The 23,532-nt window shown below is 36.7% G+C and overlaps 1 protein-coding gene across 1 annotated transcript; it reads left to right on the plus strand.

Annotated features, from left to right (window-relative positions):
* The first annotated feature begins 11,751 nt into the window (after positions 1-11,751).
* LOC137952041 ((S)-8-oxocitronellyl enol synthase ISY1-like) lies at positions 11,752-13,266 on the plus strand. Its single transcript, XM_068799109.1, has 2 exons — positions 11,752-11,867; positions 11,957-13,266. The coding sequence occupies exons 1-2, from the start codon at positions 11,829-11,831 to the stop codon at positions 13,088-13,090; spliced, it is 1,173 nt and encodes a 390-aa protein (XP_068655210.1). The 5' UTR covers positions 11,752-11,828; the 3' UTR covers positions 13,091-13,266.
* The last annotated feature ends 10,266 nt before the right edge of the window (positions 13,267-23,532 follow it).

The raw sequence follows: 23,532 nt of genomic DNA on the forward strand, positions 1-23,532 counted from the left end.
ATATTGAAGAAAATGAGTAAAAAAATAGTACCAAAATTTACATACCTATTTACACCTATAGGTTTGTTCCCCACTTAGACTAACAAGTGAAGCTCCTTACAATAGACACCCTTTAATAAGGAGCTAGCCGCTTAAGTGGACTTTATATCATTGGTTAGATGCCTTAGATTGACCAAAGTTTTTAGGTTAGACACCCTTCAATAAGGAGCTAGCCGCTTAAGTGGACTTTATATCATTGGTTAGCTGCCTTGGATTGACCATAGTTGTTAGGTTAGTCGAAGCTAGAAAAGAATTTGTAATTGGCTAGATGTCCTTTTCTTGGTAGGCAATTAAGCTTTTGATTCTTCACGATTTTAAGAAAACCCATCTTTGACCCGTAACTAGGGCTGGCTTCGAACCGAGCTGGCTCACAAGTTGCTCGATCTTGACTCAGTTCCGGCTTGGTTTGATTCGGTATACCTGGAGATCAAGAGCAAGAGTGAAGGGGGAAAAATTCATAAGATTTTCTTGCAAAAACCGTATAAAATATTTTTGATTGACAGTTGATGCTATAATACTTTTAATATGAGACAATTTTCATAGCAATTTTGTTTTTGATATTTTATTTGATTGAAAATTTATCTATAAGTATAGTAATTAATATATTAGATTAATTATAAATTTTCATTTATTTCCCTAGAAGAGGCAATAAGAGGTCCATATAACTTCCTAAGAAAATTTTAAAATATTTCTTGTAATTTTCTAGTAAGTCACTAATAGTAATAAGATTTTATTTAAAGGTTTTTTTTGGAAATATTTCTAGTTTTTCTTATAATATAAATTTTCAACCAGGGGCACTAAGGAGGTCATAGTAAATTTATGGCCAAATTCAACAATTAAAAAATAAGTTAAATAACTTTTGGGGTAAAAAGATTAATATTAGTGTGTTCTAATCCATTATTGAGATTCAATCCCTAACTTCCCCTATCATTCTTTTTATAAAATGTATGCATACTTTTATATATAATTTATTTGACATATATTTTAAGTAGAGTATTAAATATAGGTTAAGCTCGAACTCGGTTAAAATTATTAGACTCAAACTCAATTACAATTTTAGGCTTAAAGCTAGGTCTTTTGAAATCCTTTGAGGTTGGTTTTGACTTAAGTTTTATCACCCATTTTTACCTTTTGAGAGTATATGTCCAGTTTCATACTTATCCTTGGGGCGCCGTAACGGAGAAGACCATTACTACATCTATTTTATTTATTTCAAGCTAGGATCAATCATTATCTCCTAGCTTGAGAGGAGCGTTGGAAGATATGAATAAGTTGGAGTATTATTGATGTAATTAGTTTATGAATTTTGTCTCTTCTTCACTCTTACTAAGGTGAAGGGTATATTTGTAATATTGGTACTTTTAACATGCATAAATAAATCTTAAGGGGAGGGTTAGAATATGTCCACAACCCTAATTCTCCAGCCTTTTTTCCTACTCCAAATTTCTCACTCTTCTTCTTCTCCCCTGAAACCATGTCTCCACAACTCTCGTTCTCACCCCTTAATCGTCTTCTACTTTGATTATAAATCATAGACTTCTAACTTTTAATACCCAATAAGAAAATTTTGAGATAGAACATCATAATAGAAACTTTCTAAAAATAGACTTCTCAAATAAGGTAATTACTTTTTAACACAACTTGACCAATTTAGAAAGAAAATATTCAAGAGATAATTCTAGAATAAGGGAGATTTAGGATACTTATTTGGAATTTAGAATTAGGAAACAAAACTTTCAAAATAAGAAATTTTAGACTTTGTAAAAAAGGAAACTAAACTCATAATGGGAAAGACTTCTCTTAAATAAACTAATATAGTATGAGATCAAACAAAAGAGGCTTTTAAAGAAGATCTTCTCATGTTTGGATACACACAAAACCCATTTGATTCATCTAATATGTATATCTCTCTTTAGAAAGATCAGATTGATAAATAGTTATTGGGATGGAAAGTAGAATCACATAGCTTTATTTTGAGATATAATTCTCAATATAAATAGTTAGAAATGTTGGTACAAATTTCTCTTTTTATAAAAATCTGATTTCATTTATTCTTTTTGAGTTGGAAATTAGACTCAAAGATCTTTCCAAAGGTATATAATATTATATAAGAAATGTATGTTAAGATTGTAAAACATTTAATGAAAAAAAGGAATTTGGTATGAAAGACTTAAAGAAAAACAAGAAACTCCTCTTTTCCTTTTTCTTCTTCTTCTTCAAACTCCTTTTCTTCGCCATCTTCTCCTTTTCCATCTCAGATCTTTGCTTGCTTTGATACCAGGTTGATTTCTAGGGCCAACACATATATACAAGAGAACTCAAAGGAAGGAGAGAATAGAGGAATTCTAGCTCTTGGATGAGAGGAGAGAAGAAACTAAGGGAGAGAAAGAAGAGGAAAAGCGAGAGAGGTGTATGGACGGATTTGAGCCAAGAGGAAGAGGCTTGAATGGTCTACCTCATGCCTTGAGGTTGTATTTATATTTGTGTGAAGGTGTTAATAATGATTATAATGCCTTTAGGGTTATATGCTTAAAAAAGAAAAAGACATAAGAGGACATATACCGTCTTACATAATTACAACTCTATACCATCTCCATGGAATAATTTACTAGCCATGCCACCCCTACATTAGTGGGTAGGGGTGGCATCGAACCAAGCCGGTCCGCCATCGGCTCGATTTGATTCAATCGAACCATGGTTCTATTCGAAAGCTCGCAAGCCGGCTCGTTAACGGGCTCGAGAGTTGAGGACTAGGGAGCAGGAGCAAGGGGGGGGGGGGGGGGGGGGGGGGGGGGGGGGGGGGAGGGGTTTCTTCTCTCTCGTGCGCAAAGATGATTTCGCACGTGCGAGATCATAAGCAAGTGACAAAAAAACTCTTTCTTAAACTCCGATTGTCCCTTCCTCATGTCTCTTGAAGAAATTGAAAATACATTTTAGTAGAAATACATTTATAGGGACTATAAGTGGTTTTTTTCAAAAAATGTTGAAATGACTCTTTTAGTAGAAATAAGTTTCTATGGACTATTAATGTCTCATGTGTTTGGAAACATTTTTCTAATTGAAAATTCTTATTAAAAAAATCATACTTTTCTAAGTAAGATTTTCCTGCCAACATGGACTAGAAAATCGTATAGAAAAATTTTCAATTAGTATTTTTCAGTTGATGTTGTAATACTTGTAGCATGAGACAATTTTTATAGCAATTTTGTGTTTGACGTAAATTTATCAATAAGTATAGTAATATATTAGATTGATTATTAATTCTTATTTATTTTCCTAGAAGAGGCAATAAGATGTCCATTTAACTTTCCTAAGAAAATTTTAAAATATTTCTTGTAATTTTCTAGTAAGTCACTAATAGTATAAGGATTTTATTTAAAGAACTTTTTGGAAATATGTGTCATAGGAAAAGCATTTCTAGTTTTTCCTGGAATATAAATTTTCAATCAGGGGCACTAAGGAGGTCATAGTAAATTTATGGTCAGATTCAAAAATTCAAAAATAAGCTAGACAACATTTGGGGTAAAAAAGAGTTATATTGGTGCGTTCTAATCCCATTATCAAGATTCAATCATGAACCTCCCTTATCATTCTTTTTTAAAAATGTATGCATAATTTTATATATAATTTATTTGATATATATTTTATCTAGAGTATTAAATGTAGGCTAAGCTCGAACTCGGCTAGGGCTCGAGCTCGAACTCGGTTAAAATTATTAGGCTCAAGTTCGATTACAATTTTAAGCTTGAGGTCAGGGTCGGCTCCAGCTCGAATTCAAAGTATTTAAATCAAGCTCAACTCGAATATAGGAAGGTTCGGACTCAGCTGGAGTCGATGCCACCCTTATGCCCAATTTTACGTAGAGGTCATGCCCAATTTTATGTAGAGGTCATGCCCAATTTTATGTAAAATGTATGCATAATTTTATATACAATTTATTTGACATATATTTTTTGAAAAATTTAATTGTATGTTGAAGCACGAACTCGAGACATGTATTTTTTGAAAAGTTTTAAATGAATGTTGAAGCTCGAGCTCGACTCAAACTCGGTTAAAATTATTGAGCTCGAGCTTGATAACAATTTTAGGCTCGAGCCTGGGATCTGCTTGAGCTTGAGTTTAAAATATTTAAATAAAATTCGGCTCAAACATAGGCAGGTTCTGGCTCGGCTCGGCTCAATGCCACCCCTTCTTGTGGGTGTTTCTTAACACTAATGATGTGCATTAAGATTATCTTGCAACTGAAAAAAGTTCTAAAAGAAATTTTTAATAGCATAAAAGTTCAATTGGCGAAAGACCATATAAATGGGGCAAAAACAAAAGGGAACAAATAGGTCTAGCTAGAAAGCAAACCATCCAAAAAACCAAGCATGTGTAAATAACCCACCTAGAAGAGGCATGAAGGGTAAAATGGGTAAGAGGAGTCGACCACTTCACTATGAGAATTGAATTCTAAGTGTCAAAGCCTAAAAAAGTTGACCATACAGCAAGGAGTCGGCCACTTCATTAGGAAAATGGAGTTTTGAAGTGCCAAAGCATAAAGGCATTGACCAAATTTAAATAGTGAGTTTTGAATTAGAAAAAGAGTCGACTCTTTAAATAGTGAGTTATGAATCAGAAAACGAGTCAACCTTTAAAAAGTGATTTTTGAATTAGAAAAATGAGTTAGAAAAGGAGTTGATCCCTTTAAACATTGAGTTTTGAATTAGAAAAGGAGTTGATCACATTGTACAAAGAGAAGAACTTCAAAATTAAAAAGAGTTGAACCACTTGAAGGACTCGAAGACAAGGTAAAACATTGGAAGAGGTTGAACTACAATGAAAGGAGATTAACCCTTGAAATAAGTCAACTCCTTTATAAAGAAATTTAAATATTCAACTTTTCATGCTAAATTCTTGGAGCTATAGATTCAAATTTTGTAAATTATCTGTCAATATGTTTAAAAAAAAGGATATAATGCATACTTAGAAATTTTTGACCTATTTTGACCTAGTTTTGCTAGAGTGATAAAAAATAATTTTTTAGCCATAACCACTAGTTTGTTATAATGTTGGAAAGCTTTCTATTTACCTCAAACTCACTCCAAATATTGAGTACGGGCATCCACAATGTTTTCCTAGCCTCCTAAGAACTCACACAAGATTTTGAGAATTTATTTATTTTCCAAAGCCAAAAAGAAGGTTAATTTTGGAAGTATTCTTCATTGAACTAAGTATTTTTTAAGTTCTTCTTTAAAATCTTTATTTACTTAGCATCTTTTTTGTTAGAGAAATTAATTTTGAACTTTGAAATCGTAGTATTCAATCTAGCATTTGATTTTAAAGGGGCTTTAGCATATTTGTTAGAATTCGAGGGCATAAATTTAAAAAATTCAAGTATTTTTATGCTTTTGCTTTGAAATATATTAATTATACTTGGTTGAATATATTGAAGTAGTATCATTGCACTTTGAAATTGTTAAAAAATGGGTTCAAGCTCACACGACCAAGGAGAAGGCCCACACGTCCAAGAGATGTATCATGATGGTAAATAAGAAGTCATCCCATAAAGATGACATTGATGTAATTAGTTTAAGTTTTTTGTCTCTTCTTCACTCTTCTCGGGTGACAGGTATAATTATAATATTATAATTTTATTTATCTATAAAATAGGGGGAGGGTTTGAACACAAGCCCATAATTTCATTCTTTCTCCCCTTTTCTTCCCAATGTCCGTTCTTCATCTTTCTCCATGAGGTAATCCATAGAGTTCTAAAAAATCAACATGGTATCAGAGCATTAATTTTTAGGACTTGTAGCTATGGTATTTTAGAATTTCAATTATTTTTCCTTGTATTATGCATTATAAAGGTGTTGTTATTTTGAAGAAAGCTGACGGATTCTTATTTTGAGAATCGTCCTCTTCTCTATTTTGTTTAGTGTTGCTCGGTGGATGATCAACAAGATGATCAATGTATCATTTTTATTTTCTCTGTCTTTGTTGATTTGTCCACCTAAATCCTGATGATCATAGCCACCAGTCACTGAAGCTTCTGTCAAGAGGCATTTTTAATCCATCTTCAAGGCATGGTTATCAACATGTTGCTGATTATTCAGCAAGGAGAACACATAGTCACCTACTTTCATAAGAGAAGCAGTTGTTGCCTTCTCTTCTCTCTTGAATTCTAACACTTGGTGATTTTATTGGTGACAATGTTGTTTTTTATGTCTTTATCTAACTGGGGAATCACCAAGTGTTTTAAATTCCAGCATGATGAAGATCCATCTACATGCCTCTGCTATTCTGATGCCAGTTTTTTTTTTTTTTTTTTTTTTGTTCTTTTGAATTCGTGCATAAAGAAGACTTCCACACGTTGCAGTTCCAGTTACCTGTTTTTACCAAGCTGGTGCATCACCTGCTGTAATCAGCAATGGGATTTAATACCTTTCCATCCTTTGTTTGAATCTAGTGTGGTCTCTATCTTTCGTGGCTGGATTCCAATATCCAGTAAGAACTCTATTCATTGCTAAGTATTGTTCTGATATTGTTTGTTGCTGCTTGTCATATCTCTGAGGTTCAACAAAGTTCGCAACACAAAAGGGCAAGGAAGCGGTCTGATATTGGTATCGTTATGTCTCCGTCTCTTGCAAGGGTCTTCATATTGGTATTCTGGTTCTTCATCGCTGGAACTTTCCATCACTGCCGTCTTCGTTGACTATCATCATTGTTTAACAAGTTAATTACATCTGATTATTGCTCTGTTTGGAAAGATCTCTTGCGCTTTTGCTGTTTCTAGTGACTCAGCAATCTCTACATAGCTGTCTCTGCTATTCCACCCCGGATGTTGTTGATTTCTCGACAACTTGGATCGCTGCTCCATAGCATTCGGAAGTTGTTGGACTTGGCAAAGAAATTTGGTTGGTTGGTAGATTGATCATATTCTACTGTATTTTGGGTGATCTCATTAGCTATTATCTGATACAACATCATATCATTATCTCTGCTCCGAAGAAGCATCACCAGATCATTGCCAATTATTCTAAGATTGTGCTGCTAACAAAAGTCTCCTTGATCGAGCCTCGTTTATCCTCGGTTTACTCTGGCTTGTCTAGGATTATTTTTGTGTTGATGTCCATGCCATTTATCTTTAGAAGATTCTTGTTGTTGTTAATCCTATCGTCTAATTGTTAATCTTCGGAAAGATGAGGTGGCATAAGAATTTTTCTACTTAAAGTTGTTGTCTAATTGCTGCTAATTTCCCGTAATTAACAACTGCTTTCACTGATTGATTAATTTGCCAACCTGAATGTTTTCTTCAGTTCTGTTTCTGGCTGAAAAATTAGCTTGGTTCATCGTATCATCACCAACTCAAGATCCAATGATTATCTAGTGATCCGATCAATCCCCAATTGTTTGATTGCCAATAGTTTTTTTTATGGAAGAACAAGATTTCTACTGTTAATCCAGTTTATTGCTTAATTCGAGTCATATCACTTGTTGTTTCTGAGGACGAAGTATCAATTCGGCGATATATGGTTTTGAAGACCATCTTGTTCTACTATAGAAACAAGAGGGAATCGAGAGGAGACCATTTGATTTAATTCACTAGAGTTAACTTGGGTCAACTCTATCTTGACTCAACTCAACTTGGACCGAGTCAAATCGGTCCAAGGCAACTTGACCCCGACCGCTTGCTCTCTGCTCTATTATATAGGTTCGGGTCCTAAGTTCTCTACTAATTCCTCCCGTGACTTGATTATATTAGTCTGATACTTGACTCCGACCACTTGTTCTTTGCCTCTGTTATACGGGTTTGGGTCCTGAGTTCTCTACCAATTTCTTCCGTAACTCGGCTATATTGGTTTGATACTTGACTCGGCTTGACTCAGTCACTTATCTCAGTCTAGGGTTTAGGGTTTAGGGTTTAGCTCTGGCCTGATTATTATCTAGGAGTATTGGCAGCTTATTACTAGGTTTCAGATAAATTATTTGGTGCACATTCTCCTTATTCAAGTATTGACTTGATGCGGATTATTTCATGTGTCCTTATTAAGGACTTTCTTTATTTGGTACATATTATTTTGGCATTGGCCCCATATGTGTTGCTGCTATTGTGTCTCTTTGATTGAGACATTCTTATTGAAGAAGGACTCCTCAGTTGCTTACTGTTATCAACATTGGTTATTCTGATGAAGATTTGAATAAAGCACATGGTGGCCCTAACATCTTATCTTTCCATTACCCCCTTATTTGGCAACTTTTTTCCTACTGTCCTTTATTTGACTCTCACTTACCCCTTTGGCCAAACCTTTTTGGAGCGTTGCATTGGTTGGTCCTTTTATTTATATGGGTGTTTTAAGCCTTTTGAGACTTTTTATTGGTACCCTTGGGTCTTTTATCGTCGCCTTGTGAATAACAAATATTACCCACTTTAGTAATAATTATCACTATATTTGGTCAAAATTCTTTGAGGTTGATTTCAACTTATGTTTATCTCCCATTAATATCCTTTGAGAGTCGGTGCCTGGTTCGTACTCATACTTGGGACATCGTAATGGAGGATTTTATTACGACATCTTATTATTTTTTTAAATCACTTTAGAGCAATGTCTTTAGACCCACTACCTAAAAAGTATAGGAGTGTGCCCAACATCCAACTTGAGTCAAGTCTTTTTTCACCTAAGAGGAGTTTTGTTAGCTACCCTTAGAAAAAAAGTAGTCTTTTTGTTGTGCCCTACAGTTGGACTATTTTTTTCGCCTTTCAAATTGAGCGGAGTGTGTTCCATACTATGACCATTTTGACTAGTGTATGGAGCTTTGTCATACAACTAGGAGTGATTTTTCTTCTCTCACCATTATATTATGCACATTGTGTCTCTTCATAAGGAATAAAGATTGTTGGAAGATATGATGTAATTGAGGTGAACTCCCATTTTATACGGGAAAATTTCCAATTTTGCATATTATCTCTCGGACATTTCTCATCACAAGGACAAGTTGCAGACATCCTCACAAAGTCAATCACTCACAAGATCCAATCCACCATTTGCAGCAAGCAGGGCATTTATGATGTTCTCTCACCCCTTGCTTGAGGGTGAGTGTTAGAAGATGGGCTCAAGCCCACATGACCGAAGAGAAGGCTCACACATCCAAGAGAGGTGGCATGATGGTAAATAAGAAGTCATCTCATAAAGATGACACTGATGTAATTAGTTTAAGTTTCTTGTCTCTTCTTCACTCTTCTAGGGTGAAAGACATAATTGTAATAATATAATTTTATTCATCTACAACTAGAGCTTTAGAGGGAGGGTTTGGACACAAGTCCATAACCTCATTCTTTCTTCCTTTTCTTCCCCATGTGTTTTCTTCTTCTTTCTCCATGAGGTAATCCATGGAGTCTAGAAAATCAACAAAAATCAATTATTTGAAGTTTAGATTGTTACTCATGCGCTATAATTTGAAACCATTCATTCAATTGAGTTTTTTTTTTGTGTTTTCCATGATTTGAAAAACCTATTCTAGATCCACTTTGAGCTCATATATTAAAATCAAGTCATTAAGTATTAGTCGAGTTGTCGTTACATAGGTCGGCACATGGAATTAGGTGTGCTTATTATTCGTACTTGAATTGTGATATTTGTCTTATTGATAAGCTTTTTGTATTTGGGATAAATTATAAGCAAACAACTCTTGTATTATTGGGTCAAGCCTTGGTAAGGCTAGACCATCTTCATCTCAATTTGATTGAGAGCAGCCTGAGTGTTTGAGGATTGAGGAGTAAAGGCTAGTAAGCCTTGTTTGCTTGTTGTGAGTTTATAAGTTCTTGTGTAGGTAGATGATGTTGAAAATCTAAGTATGGGTCTAGGCTAGTATGCCTAATAAAATGTTGCAAATCTTTGAGTAGGTCTAGGATTGTATAGCCTAGTTAGCTTCTAGAAAATTTCTTTATGGGTCTAGGTTAGATAACCTTATAGATGTTGTATTCACATATAAGAGTGAGTAGTTGTAAATTGACTTTCGTGGTTAATTAAGTGACATAAGTCTCTATGTGGGTAGCATTGTGATTAGTAAGTTTCATTTGACAGCCCGAACATAATAAATTTAACTTCAATGTGAAAACACCCTAGGAGTAAAATAACAATTCATTAACAAGGTTGTATAAAGTACAGTGTTCTTGTATGCTTATTATGTGATTGGTTGTGTATGTGTATGAGCCTCTACTTCAAAATCATATTTCCATATTGAATTAATCAAGTCAAGAGGACACATAATATTGAAGAAAATGAGTAAAAAAATAGTACCAAAATTTACATACCTATTTACACCTATAGGTTTGTTCCCCACTTAGACTAACAAGTGAAGCTCCTTACAATAGACACCCTTTAATAAGGAGCTAGCCGCTTAAGTGGACTTTATATCATTGGTTAGATGCCTTAGATTGACCAATGTTTTTAGGTTAGACACCCTTCAATAAGGAGCTAGCCGCTTAAGTGGACTTTATATCATTGGTTAGCTGCCTTGGATTGACCATAGTTGTTAGGTTAGTCGAAGCTAGAAAAGAATTTGTAATTGGCTAGATGTCCTTTTCTTGGTAGGCAATTAAGCTTTTGATTCTTCGCGATTTTAAGAAAACCCATCTTTGACCCGTAACTAGGGCTGACTTCGAACCGAGCCGGCTCACAAGCTGCTCGATCTTGACTCAGTTCCGGCTTGGTTTGATTCGGTATACCTGGATCTCGAGCTAAGTTTGAGATCAGGGATTGGCTGGTTTAAATTAACGAGTCAAACTCGACCAAATCAAGGTTCGGCTTAAAAGCTCACGAGCCGACTAGTTAATTTAACAAGTGGCACGAGATTCGGGGGAGTTGGGATCGGGGAGCAGGAGCGAGAGTGAAGGGGGAAATATGCATAAGATTTTCTTGCAAAAACCGTATAAAATATTTTTGATTGACAGTTGATGCTATAATACTTTTAATATGAGACAATTTTCATAGCAATTTTGTTTTTGATATTTTATTTGATTGAAAATTTATCTATAAGTATAGTAATTAATATATTAGATTAATTATAAATTTTCATTTATTTCCCTAGAAGAGGCAATAAGAGGTCCATATAACTTCCTAAGAAAATTTTAAAATATTTCTTGTAATTTTCTAGTAAGTCACTAATAGTAATAGGATTTTATTTAAAGGTTTTTTTTTGGAAATATTTCTAGTTTTTCTTATAATATAAATTTTCAACCAGGGGCACTAAGGAGGTCATAGTAAATTTATGGCCAAATTCAACAATTAAAAAATAAGTTAAATAACTTTTAGGGTAAAAAGATTAATATTAGTGTGTTCTAATCCATTACTGAGATTCAATCCCTAACCTCCCCTATCATTCTTTTTATAAAATGTATGCATAATTTTATATATAATTTATTTGACATATATTTTACGTAGAGTATTAAATATAGGTTAAGCTCGAACTCGTTAAAATTATTAGACTCAAACTCGATTACAATTTTAGGCTTAAAGCTAGGTCGCTTGCAATTTGGAATGGACACATAAAGTAGGTCTCTTTAACTATAGCACTTTCCATATGCACCGTGTCCGCATGACATCCCAACCGAGACACCGATCCGACGATCCGAAACGGTGTTCCGGATGATCTCCTGATTTCCGTGTTCCTTCTTTCTTATCTTGTCATTTTCCAAGTGAAGATCATTATAAACTGGACTGCTAGCAGGGCCTTCCCTGTTTTGGTTTCCAACACGGAACATCTCCGTCTGAAGTTTGTCCTTGAGGTTTTCTCTATCTGGGAAAGATATGAGCTGGTGGTGGGCTGGAGCGGTCGGGGCCGTCAAGGTAATCAACGGTTTGGTGATAAGATTCGATTGGCCTGATCTTTAGGAGTGGTTTGTTGAATAATTGACGCTTTTTTTTTTGTTCTGCAGAAGAAATTTGGGGAGGAAGACGAGCAAACCCAGAAGTTCCCCAGCGTGGGGCTGATAGTCGGTGTTACGGGCATTGTCGGTAACTCCCTGGCGGAGATTCTTCCGCTCCACGATACTCCCGGCGGGCCCTGGAAGGTGTATGGCGTTGCACGCCGGCCGCGTCCCCCCTGGTCTACCGACCACCCAATCGAGTACATTCAGTGCGACGTCAGCGACGTTGACGACGCTCAGGCGAAACTATCGCCCCTCTCCGATGTCACCCACGTCTTCTATGTCACGTGGACCAGCCGCGCTACCGAGGAGGAGGACTGCGAGGCCAACGGCCGGATGCTCAAGAACGTCCTCCAGGCGCTTATACCCAACTGCCCGAATCTCCGGCATATCTGCCTGCAAACCGGCTGGAAGCACTACCTCGGTCCTCATCAGAGCCTGGGCGATTTCCGGCCTCACGAACCCCCGTTCCACGAAGATCTCCCCCGCCTCCCCGTCCCGAATTTCTACTACGTATTGGAGGATATCCTATTTGAGGAGGCCCAAAAGAAGGAAGACTTGTCCTGGTCAGTCCACCGACCTGCAACCATTTTCGGGTTCTCCCCGTACAGCCTGATGAACCTGCTCGGCTCCCTCTGCGTCTACGCTGTCATCTGCAAACACGAGGGCCGCCCGCTGAAATTCCCCGGGAACCGGATCGCGTGGGACGAGTACTCCACCGCTTCTGACGCAGATCTGATCGCCGAGCACCATATTTGGGCGGCAGTGGAACCCTACGCGAGGAACGAGGCGTTCAATTGCAGTAACGGCGACGTGTACAAGTGGAAGCATCTGTGGAAGATCCTGGCGGAGCAGTTCGGGGTCGAGCACGCGGAATTCGACGGGGAGGGTTTCAGCTTGGCGGAGGCAATGAAAGACAAAGGGCCGGTGTGGGAGGAGATTGTGAGGCTGAAGCAGCTCACGGAGACGCGGCTTGGGGAGGTCGGAAACTGGTGGTTCGTGGATGACATGCTCAATCCAGACAACTCGTATCTTGATTCCATGAATAAGAGTAAGGAGCACGGATTTCTGGGGTTCAGGAACACAAAGAATGCGTTCATCTCTTGGATCGACAAAATGAAAGCATACAAAATTCTTCCATAGAAGGAAGAAAAAACTCCCAGAAATGTTTTACGTTTCCGTTTACGTTTACGGTTTTCTCCAGATGTCCAAAACTTCAGAGTTCGTTTCTCCTCCTCAATCTTTCTCCTCATAACAAGGATGTAAATTATCTGAACATTCTTGTTCTCTTTCATAAATTTGTCTCTGGTTGTTGGGGATTTGCACCGGATTCTTCTTCTCTTCGAATGCCACACTTCAAATCTCAAAACGTTATAATTAAACAATGCTAATTCAAAAGAACTATTCTTGGATTACAATTTTTTAATTCTTTGAACAAAGTTGAGATACCCTAAAAACAATGCCTCAACCGCAGCCAAAAGAAATACTCCAAATCAGAAAAAAGGATCTCCTCAAGAAGCTTACTTGATATGGACATGCTCACCCTTCTCTGGCTGTCTCTGCAAAAAGTTCTGCTCTTCTTAAAGAGAGTACAAAGATCACAAATCAATTCCTCTTTTCAAGAATGAAATGAACATGCTCATATTCATATTCCTAACAGATTAATGAATCTCCTTCAATGTAAGTGAATCCAATAATCTTTCCCTGGTAACTCATGAGCTACTGTTATTGATGAAAGCAAAATCTGATGAAACTCTCCCAACAACTACATACAAAAAGCTAGAGCAGGTTCTTTCAAAACGAAACATGACTCTAGAGGATATTTTGGACTCTGGGAAACTTCCAAACCTGACATTTGGTAGACAAAAAGGGTACTTGTTACTAGTGGACATAAGAAATTGGACTGACAGGCTGCAATTGTAAAATTAGATAGAAGGAATGGATAATAAAATTTGCCACCCACCATGTGTTTCTTCCATAAGAAATTGTAGAACTTTGAATTCTGCTGCAATTTCATGGATGAAGATGAAGATGAAGATTCAACAAGGAGCTAAAAAGAACAAAGAGGAAAGAGCACAATAGCGTCCATTTTGGGACAAAAGCAACATTCAATGTAGGAGGAATTACCTCTTGTGGTATGTTCACGACTACACAAGACAAACCCTCAAAGAGTGGAATTTTATCCCCTTTACGACATTTTTGTTTATACAAGCAACCATGTTTGCCTTCCAAGAATTTGAAATTATAAAAGATTGAAGTGGTCCAAACATTTATAGCTGATGAGATCACCATTTGCTAACAGCATAATTTAAGGAAAGCCTAAGTGATCACTCCCTCACCTCAAGTTCTATGATGTGGCAAGTTATATCTAGTAAAAGGAATAAGGTAAGAGGTGTGATGAGTTGCAGCAAGAGAGAAAAAGTGACATCTTCTTATTGTCATTACAACTCATTCAATCTTCATTCTACTATTTTGGTTCCATAGCTGCCACTACAAATAATTTGAGAGAGAAAATGTATACCTACTTTAAAGGAAGCATATATAAAAGAAGTATGCAAGTGGCTAGCCTTCCAAAGCTGATGAACTCGTGAACCATCTGGTTTTATTGTGATATATTGTTTACTGAAGCCACAGTTAGAAAGGGGTTGATTAGACATGTCCAATGGTGTAATTTTTATCCTTTTCCATTGTTGTTTTATGGCTGTAAGTCATAAAGGTGTAGTAGGGGCTTGGAGTTGTTAATGAAGAGAGTTGGGGGTCGAATTGACTCTCTAACATGACTGCTTCTCAACACAATCTTTCCTCTCCTCCCTTCTCTTCTTCTTCTCTTCTTCCTCTCTTCTTCCTCTCTTCTTCTCAATCATTTCTATCTTATTTTACATGGTATCAATGATCGGTGTGATTCCTGTGGATTTTTTACCAAGTTTCTTCCTTCTCTCAAGTCTGCAAAATTCCAGGAAGAGGGATTATTCAGAATTACTATTGATTGAAGTTAAAGGTCAAAGCTTTTTCTATTTTTTCATGCTATAACTTTAGGGTTAATAACTTGTGCTTTATTTGATTTTCTGTAACCATAGAGGGTTGTTTGGGGTTTTCTATCCTAATTTGATGTTTCCGCAAGTCATACAAGCTCAGTACTAGCTATGCCAAGCCATATTTTCTTCTCTTGACAATGTTTTTATTGGAGTATTGGATTGCTTTAGTGCAGTTGTCTCTATTGGAGTTTGGATGCCCTAATTTTTGTATGGTGTGGGCCGCAACTAAACTTTTTGAGCAATATAGTGATCTTTTTGGTGAATTGTTAGTGTTGGTGTCTTTAATATTATATTCAAGTGTGTGTTTATGACATTTATTGTTAAGAATTGCTCTATGGTTGACTCTGGTGAAGTGGTTATACCCTCCAAAGGCTCAAGTCATTCAAATTCCAAGGAATCTCACACTATTTAGATTGTTTCTATTAAGTTGAGTAAACAAAACTTCATTAACTGGTCTAGGTCAATTTAGATGTTCCCGACGGCAAAAAGGAAACTTAGAATTTTGAGTGAGGTTCCTCCTTTCTTCTTAATGATGATGGGAAGTTGAAGACGGTCACTTAGCTCATCGAGTGTATGGAGGAAAGTTTGTGATATCAAGTGATGAGCTATAGTGCATCAAAGGAGAGTTGGGACACCTTGAAATCTATTATTTTACTAGAAATCAATCTATGTAGGATTTATAAGTGCTATGCTAAGTTCTTTGACATGTCTAGGGGTGATAGAACATTGACCCAATATTTTACTGAGATGAGAGGTATTCTACAAGAAATTTGCACTTTTCTCCCCTTTATTACAAATGTTGCAACACTTCAAACGGAGGGAAATCATATTTAGATTATTCAGTTTTTTGATGATTTGGATCATGAGTATGATATTGTTAGGGCTCAAATTTTGACTAATGATGGTGAGCATACATTGGAGAGGGTTTATGATAGAGTCCTTCATGCTAAAGTAGCAATTAAAACTATTAAACTTACAGTTGGTTCTGATCTTGCTCTCAATATTTTTAATTTTACTTCTCTTTCTAATTCAATTAGAGGTACAAGGGGAGGCTTTGGTGGTAAGGGATGAGGAAACGATAATGGTAGAAGACGCAAAGGTCATGGCAATAGAAAAGATGTGCATTGCAAAAGATCTAATCACTTCTCAGATAAATATTGGACAAAAAAAATCAAGAAACTTGCTTAGGCTAATTCTAGTCTTTTTTTTGGAAAGTGGAGAAGTGGTTAATGGTGAGATGGGGTCATTTAGTACTACTCAAGAGACAATGTAGAAGATATTCCAATAGTTGAGACAACTAGCGTCGATCACCACTTCAGCTTTTTTGGCATCCTCAAATCCTCTTGTAGCTAATACCACAATGGCAAGCTCAAGTATGTCTGGACTTGTTGTTTCCTCTTCTTCATCTTGGGTGATAGATCCCGGAACCTCTAGCCATATGTCAGGTGTTACAAGGTGGGACCAAACCCACCAAGACCACACGATCTGGCATGATGAGTCACCACGTGAGGTGGCATGATGAGTCATCACATGAGCTAGAATCTTTATCACTTGAGTGGGAAGATTTGGCAATCTTTCTTAATTAATGTAATAGATTTATCTTCCCTTGATTTATATAGATTTGGATAATCATGATTGATGTAATTGGGATATTAGGTATCCTAACTTATCTCTGAAGTTTCCCTAAATATGTAATGAAAATAGTATAAATAGGGGTCTTGGTTGAAGGGTTCAATCAAGCTTTCCACTTCTCAAATCGTGGAAGAATCTGTCTCTAGCCTAAAGTCTTTTTCTCTCTTTTCTCTTCTCTCCTCTCTACCCGAGCTCTCTCTCTCTCTCTCTTTGCTCTTTTTTCTCTCTCTCTCTCATCTTGCTCAAGGTTTCAATCATGGGGTCCTAAATTCAACATTAGGTATGTCATCTGTTTTCTCCAAAATGTCCTTGTCCTCATTATGTAAATTTGTCAAGTTAGCCAATGGTTCTACTTCCTTTGTTTGTAGAGAAGGGAATATTCACTCTTCATCCAAAATCTTGTTAACTTCTATTTCGTATGTCCCAAAGTTTCTTTTCAACTTATTGTCAATTAACAAACTTACAACATCACTCAATTGCTCAATCACATTTTTGTTTCATCTCATTGTGTGTTTCGGGACTCCCTGATGAGGAGCAAGATTGGTCGAGGCTTGACGGTGATGGATTGTACTACCTTGACATTGTTCTAAATATGAAGTCTATTGCATTTCAGGCTGCAACCTCTTCTTATCTATGGCATCTAAGCTTATGACTCCCTTTCATAGTTAAACTATGGTAGTTTTTTCATTCTCTACTATCAGATACTTCACTTAATTGTTAGTCATGTCAGCTACTGAAGACAGAGTCAACATCCTTTTTATTTGGTTCATTCTGATGTATGGGGCCCATGTTGGGTTCCCAATTCTTTGGTTTTTAGTATTTCCTGACATTTATAGATGATTATAGTTATGTGACTATTACCTCCTTCGGGAGTAAACAAAAGTCTTTGATGTATTTCTCAAAATTTATGCTGAAATAAAAGCATAGTTTGGTGCTTCTATCCAGATCTTTTATTTAGATAATGGTTTTGAATTTGTTGATAGTAAGTTCTCTACTTTTTTACTATGCGGGACATTATTCATCACACATCTAGTATGCATACTCCTCAAAAAAATAGAGTGGTAGAGCGCAAGAATCGACATCTACTTGAAGTTGCTAGAACAATTTTGTGCCAAATGAATGTTCTAAAGTCGTTTTGGGGTGGTGCATATCTTGCTACTTGATTAGCAGAATGCCCTCTTTTATATTAGGTAGTTGTATTCCCATGTGTCTATTGAAACCTAGGAGTAAGATTTTTGACTTATCTCCTCACATCTTTGAGTCAGTTTGTTTTGTGCAGTGTGTTGGTCCTCATATTAATAAAATGTCTCACCGGGCTATTCATTGTATTTTTCTTGGGTTTTCCCTAACACAAAAAGGTCATTGATGCTATGATCATATATCAAGGAAAGTGTATGTATTTATTGATGTTAACTTTACAAATTAAACCTCTTTCTCCACCCACTGAAAGAATGGACATCAACACAAAAAACTCTATGGAAACAAAGATAGCCAACCAGTCTTCATCTGGTGGCCAACACAACTTCCTCGCTGAAGATAACAATGAGAAGTCATCGTCTCCAAAGCTAGCAAAGATAATCAACGGGACCTTAACAACGAAAAATCAGAATGATGTCATACGTTCGAAGAAAAGGCCGACGAAGAACATCGAGATTGATGTTGTTATTGACAACGGCTAGCCAATACACCCAACAGACCAATTTGTTAGGTGCGGAAAGCTACCGCCTACAAGAGTCGACTGAACCACTCTGATACCCACCTCGCCCATTCTTGACCGCCTCTCACGGGATTCAAACGCGGGACATGGTGTGCCCAGCTCTGATACCATGACAGCGGCTAGCCAATACAATCCGACAGACCGATCTATTAGGTGCGGAAAGCTACCGCCTACAAGAGATTGATGTTGTTATTGACAACGGCTAGCCAATACACCCAACAGACCAATTTGTTAGGTGCGGAAAGCTACCGCCTACAAGAGTCGACGGAACCACTCTGACACCCACCTCGCCCATTCTTGACCGCCTCTCACGGGATTCAAACGCGGGACATGGTGTGCCCAGCTCTGATACCATGACAGCGGCTAGCCAATACAATCCGACAGACCGATCTATTAGGTGCGGAAAGCTACCGCCTACAAGAGTGAACGGAACCACTCTGACAGTTATCAATCTACAAAAATGGTAACGAACAACGAAGAACCAGCTCAGGATTAATAAAAAATTAACCATCATAAACTTGGAATTATTTTTTGGATTAACGAGCAAAACTAGAGCAGACAAACAAAACTTCTTAAAAATAGCAACACAAAACAGAGAAGCAATGCGAAACTTCTGATATCGATGGTAGATTAACAAAGCATGCCAGCTAGGAAATCTTCCTGCAATGCAACAACAGTAGTGACACGGATTTGCAACATTCACAGCTTGATAAATAGCAACAACCAAATAGGCAACAAACAAACTGATATCAGTACATATCGATGTCGTCGTGATACAGTGATAATCGTCTAGTTGTAGAAATAATCTAGTGATAATCTATGTGATTGGTGCTATTGATAAAAAAAGTCAACTCAAATCCATTGATACGATGATATCAAGTTGCTTATATGTTCCACCAAAATCATAAAAAAAAGGCTGGCAATGTATAGTTGTATAACTCATTTCAGAAGGTAATGGTTTCAATCGTTAACGCATATGAAGTTGATTCTACTAGGGGATATAGAAGCAGGGAATGGAGATGATGAAACAAAAAAAAATCATACAAAACCACTTCTTGGATTTTACACATTGGAGATCATGATATGTCTCTGATACAACATAGGAGTAGCACTTAGATTCTCCAAGATGAAGATGCGAGATTAGTAGATAGGGGCTCTAGCTCTGCAATGGAGTTCGATTCCGTGAAGAAAATATAGTAAATGTAAATCAAAATTGAATTTCTAATAACATCATGAAATTCAAAAAACGAATGTAAACGGAAGCGATGAAATCATACCTCCTTCCATGGCATATTCCGTCTGTCATCTTGTTTTTGCTCTTCCAAAACTCTGATTACTCTCTATAGATGGTGTATTTCTAAAGGGGGTCAAGTAACATAGATTGGGGACCAAAAACATGTCTTTTTAGCCAAGCTTCCATCAAGCTATATGGCATCGTGCAACTACTGAGGGAGCGAGTTATAACTCCTGATCGAAGTTGATGACAAGTGCTTTCGTAAATGAAGGGAAGTGGTTAACATTCTCCCACTTGATCCACATATCTAATATAATCTTAAATCCATCGATAATCTGAATTTAAGCAATAAATACATGAATCATGGCGATAGGTCCTCTAATGACAAATATTAACTTTCATGTGTATTTATTTCTTATAATTTATGTAGCAACAATTTCTTAATGAATAAACCCTATGTTAATTCTTGGTCCAACACAGATGAATTTTCTCAAGATTAAGGTGGACATAAATATGAAAAAAAACATCACAATAATTAAGAACTTCACTAAAATAAAATTGTTCATACAATGAAAAATTACATAATGGAACCAAGTTCCATATTCACGACATGATCCTTGAATTTTAACGGTGGCATGCCCTGAGTTAATGGATCAACTATCATTAATTCAGTGCTTACGTGCTCAATGACCACTTTCTTTTCTTTAATAAGTTCTCTTATGGCCAAATACTTTATGCCGATATGTTTACTTTGACTTCCACTATTATTGTTCTTGGCCATAAAAAAAATAGCTGAATTGTCGCAATACATTCTCAATGACCTAGAAATAGAGTCCATAATTCTAACCCCAGAAATGAAACTCCTACACCATACACCATGTGAAGTAGCCTCAAAATAGGAAACTAACTCGGCTTTCATAGTGGATGTGGCAGTCAAAGTCTGTTTGGCACTTCTCCATGATATAGCTCCACTAGCCATAAAAAAATGTATCCTAATGTTGATTTACATGAATCAATACAGCCAGCAAAGTCAGAATCTGAGTAGCCAATTACTTCTAGATTGTTCATTCGTCTATACATCAACATGTAGTCTTTGGTTCCTTGAAGGTACCTTATTACTTTATTTGCAGCTTTCCAGTGGTCTAACCCTGGATTACTCTGATATCGTCCCAACATTCCTATAGCAAATGTAATGTAATGCAAACTTGACCATACATTAGGCTTCCGACAACAGAAGCATATGGAATGTCCTTCATTTGTTCCCTTTCAAGGCCATTCTTCGGGCATTGGTTCAAATTGAACAATATCAGTCTTCACAGTGAGGGCTACACTTGGTGAACAATCCTTCATCCGAAATCTCTCTAAAATTTTATTAATACAGGTTTCTTGAGACAGACCTAAGATACCTCAAAATCTGTCTCTATGAATCTTAATGCCAATGACATAAGATGCCTCACCTATATCCTTCATATTGAAAGTTTTAGAAAGAAATTGTTTTACTTTATGCAGAAAACCCTTATCATTGGTTGCTAGCAAAATGTCATCCACATATCAAACAAGAAAACAAATTTTACACCCACTGACCTTCTGGTATATACATTGATCCAAAATATTTTCTACAAAACGGAATGAATAAATTACATTATGGAATTTCAAATACCATTGGCGGGATGCTTGTTTTAATCCGCATATAGATTTCTTGAGCTTGCAAACCAATTGCTCACCATCACTAGAGGAGAATCCTTTAGGTTGTTTCATGTATACTTCCTCCTCCATATCTCCATTGAGAAATACCATTTTCACATCCATTTGTTAAAACTCTAAGTCAAAATGGGCTATTAATGCCAAAATAATGCACAAAGAATATTTCTTAGATACGGGAGAAAAGTATCCGTTTAATCGATTCCTTCTTTCTGAGTGAATCCCTTATCAACTAGTCTTGCCTTATATCTCTCAATGCTGCCCAATGAGTCTTTCTTTTTCTTAAAGACCCATTTACATCCAATGGATTTAACTCCATTAGGCGGCTTAACAAGTTTCCAGACTCCGTTAATTCATAGAAAATATCTCTTCCTTCATGGCATTGTACCATAATTCCAATTCTTTGCAACTCATGGCTTGTGAAAAGAACTCGAGATCTTTTTCGACTCCAATGTTGTAGTCAGATTCTTGCAGATACACAACATAATCATCAGGAATTGCTTATCTTTTTGTTCTATTAGATATTCTTAATGTTGTACTATCATTTTCCTAAGAAGTATGTGGTTCAACGATTTGTTCAATAGTTCTTGGCAACTCTTGAACTATATGATCTACTGGAATGTCGTCAGCAGCTTGTGGAACTTCAATGATTGGTTGTTTAACACCAGTTTGTACTTCAGGGGTGTTGTAAACAATAACCAATCTATCACTTGAGGTGGAAGGTTAAAATTCTGAATAATGCTTCTCATAAACTATATTCCGAGTTTGATTGCTCCCACTGATCAAGTCATTTCAAGAAACTTTGCATTTCTTGATTCCACAATCCTAGTGTTGTGAGATGGACATTAAAATCTGTAACCTTTAGACCTTTCAACATATCCAATGAAATACCCACTAATGGTCCTTGGGTTCAGCTTCTTCTCTTGTGGATTATAAATTCTCACTTCAAATAGGCATCCCTAAAGGTGCATATGTCGCAAACTCGGTTTCCAACCTTTCCATAATTCAAATAGCGTTTTAGGAACAACCTTGGTTGGAGCTTGGTTTAATATATACACTATCATCTTAAGTGCTTCAGCCCACAATAATCTAGAAATATTGGAGCTAATACTCCTCACCATGCCTAATAATGTTCGGTTTCTTCTTTCTGCTACACCATTTTGGTCCGGTGAACGAGGCACGGTGTATTGGGCAACAATCCTATGCTCTTGAAGAAACTTTAAAAATGGCCTAGGTGTTTGTCCATCCTCTGTGTATTTACCATAATGTAGAGGAATCCTCATTAATAACACATCTTTTAGTGCCAATGTGAACATGCATTGAATCATAAGTGGCATTGTTTTGTAATTTGATGCAATAAAGACCATCAGACAAAGTACCATTCCCAACACAATTAGCTTTATAAAATAAACTGAAAAAATGTATCTGAAAAATTAAAGGAATATTCAAAAGGTACAAGCCTTGAAATTGAAATCAAGTTTCTAGAAAAACTTGGAACATAAAAGGTCTTTTTTAACTTTAAAACATAGCCACTACTTAAAATTAAATAGCAAGTTCCTATAGCTTCCACATGTGAGCTCATCTTTTCTCCTGAGAAGATGCTTTGCTCACTTCCCACTAGCTTCCTTTGATTTTACAAACCCTGCAAAGAATTTGAGATGTGGATTGTTGATCCAGTATCTATCTACCATGTGTTAATATTGACATTAACCATATGTTAGTGTGTCAATGCCCACCTCTCACAAGTTACTACTAATCTAATGTATTAACTGGCCCCAAATTATGAGGAGCGCCAATGTCGATAGTGAGTAAATTAGTTAGCAGTTATGGCTTAGACGTTGATGAGGTCAAATTGTGACCGCAATGGTTATTTTATGAAGAAACTGTAAAATGAAGGCGGGGTTCGGGGTGTCAGTCCCGATGGTGGTCCAAGGGGGTTGGCCCCCTTGGTGGCGGGGTCCGGGGAATTAATGGAAGCAACGAAAAACAGAGCTGAACTTTGTATTGACTGTCGCAGAGGACAGAGGCATCCATCGGTGCCGAAAGAGAATGGAAGCTTCCTTTCTCTTCTTTCCGTAGTTGTCTTCCTCGATTCAGTGTTGCAAATCACCTATAAATAGAGGTGTTCTTCAGCAATAAATTGCATCCAAAGTAATACCTATTCCCTGTTCGTTTTGTCTTTTAGTTTCTTCTTCAGTAAGTCCATAAGCCATTGAAGGTCTTCTAAGAGCGTGTGGTGGGATGAAATCAGCTTTGTATTGAAATA

This window comes from Aristolochia californica, unplaced genomic scaffold (genome assembly GCF_029961685.1).
Source record: "Aristolochia californica isolate CCGP_79_NKW_82.1479 unplaced genomic scaffold, dmAriCali1.0.hap1 SCAF_15, whole genome shotgun sequence".
NCBI classification, from domain to species: Eukaryota; Viridiplantae; Streptophyta; class Magnoliopsida; order Piperales; family Aristolochiaceae; genus Aristolochia; species Aristolochia californica.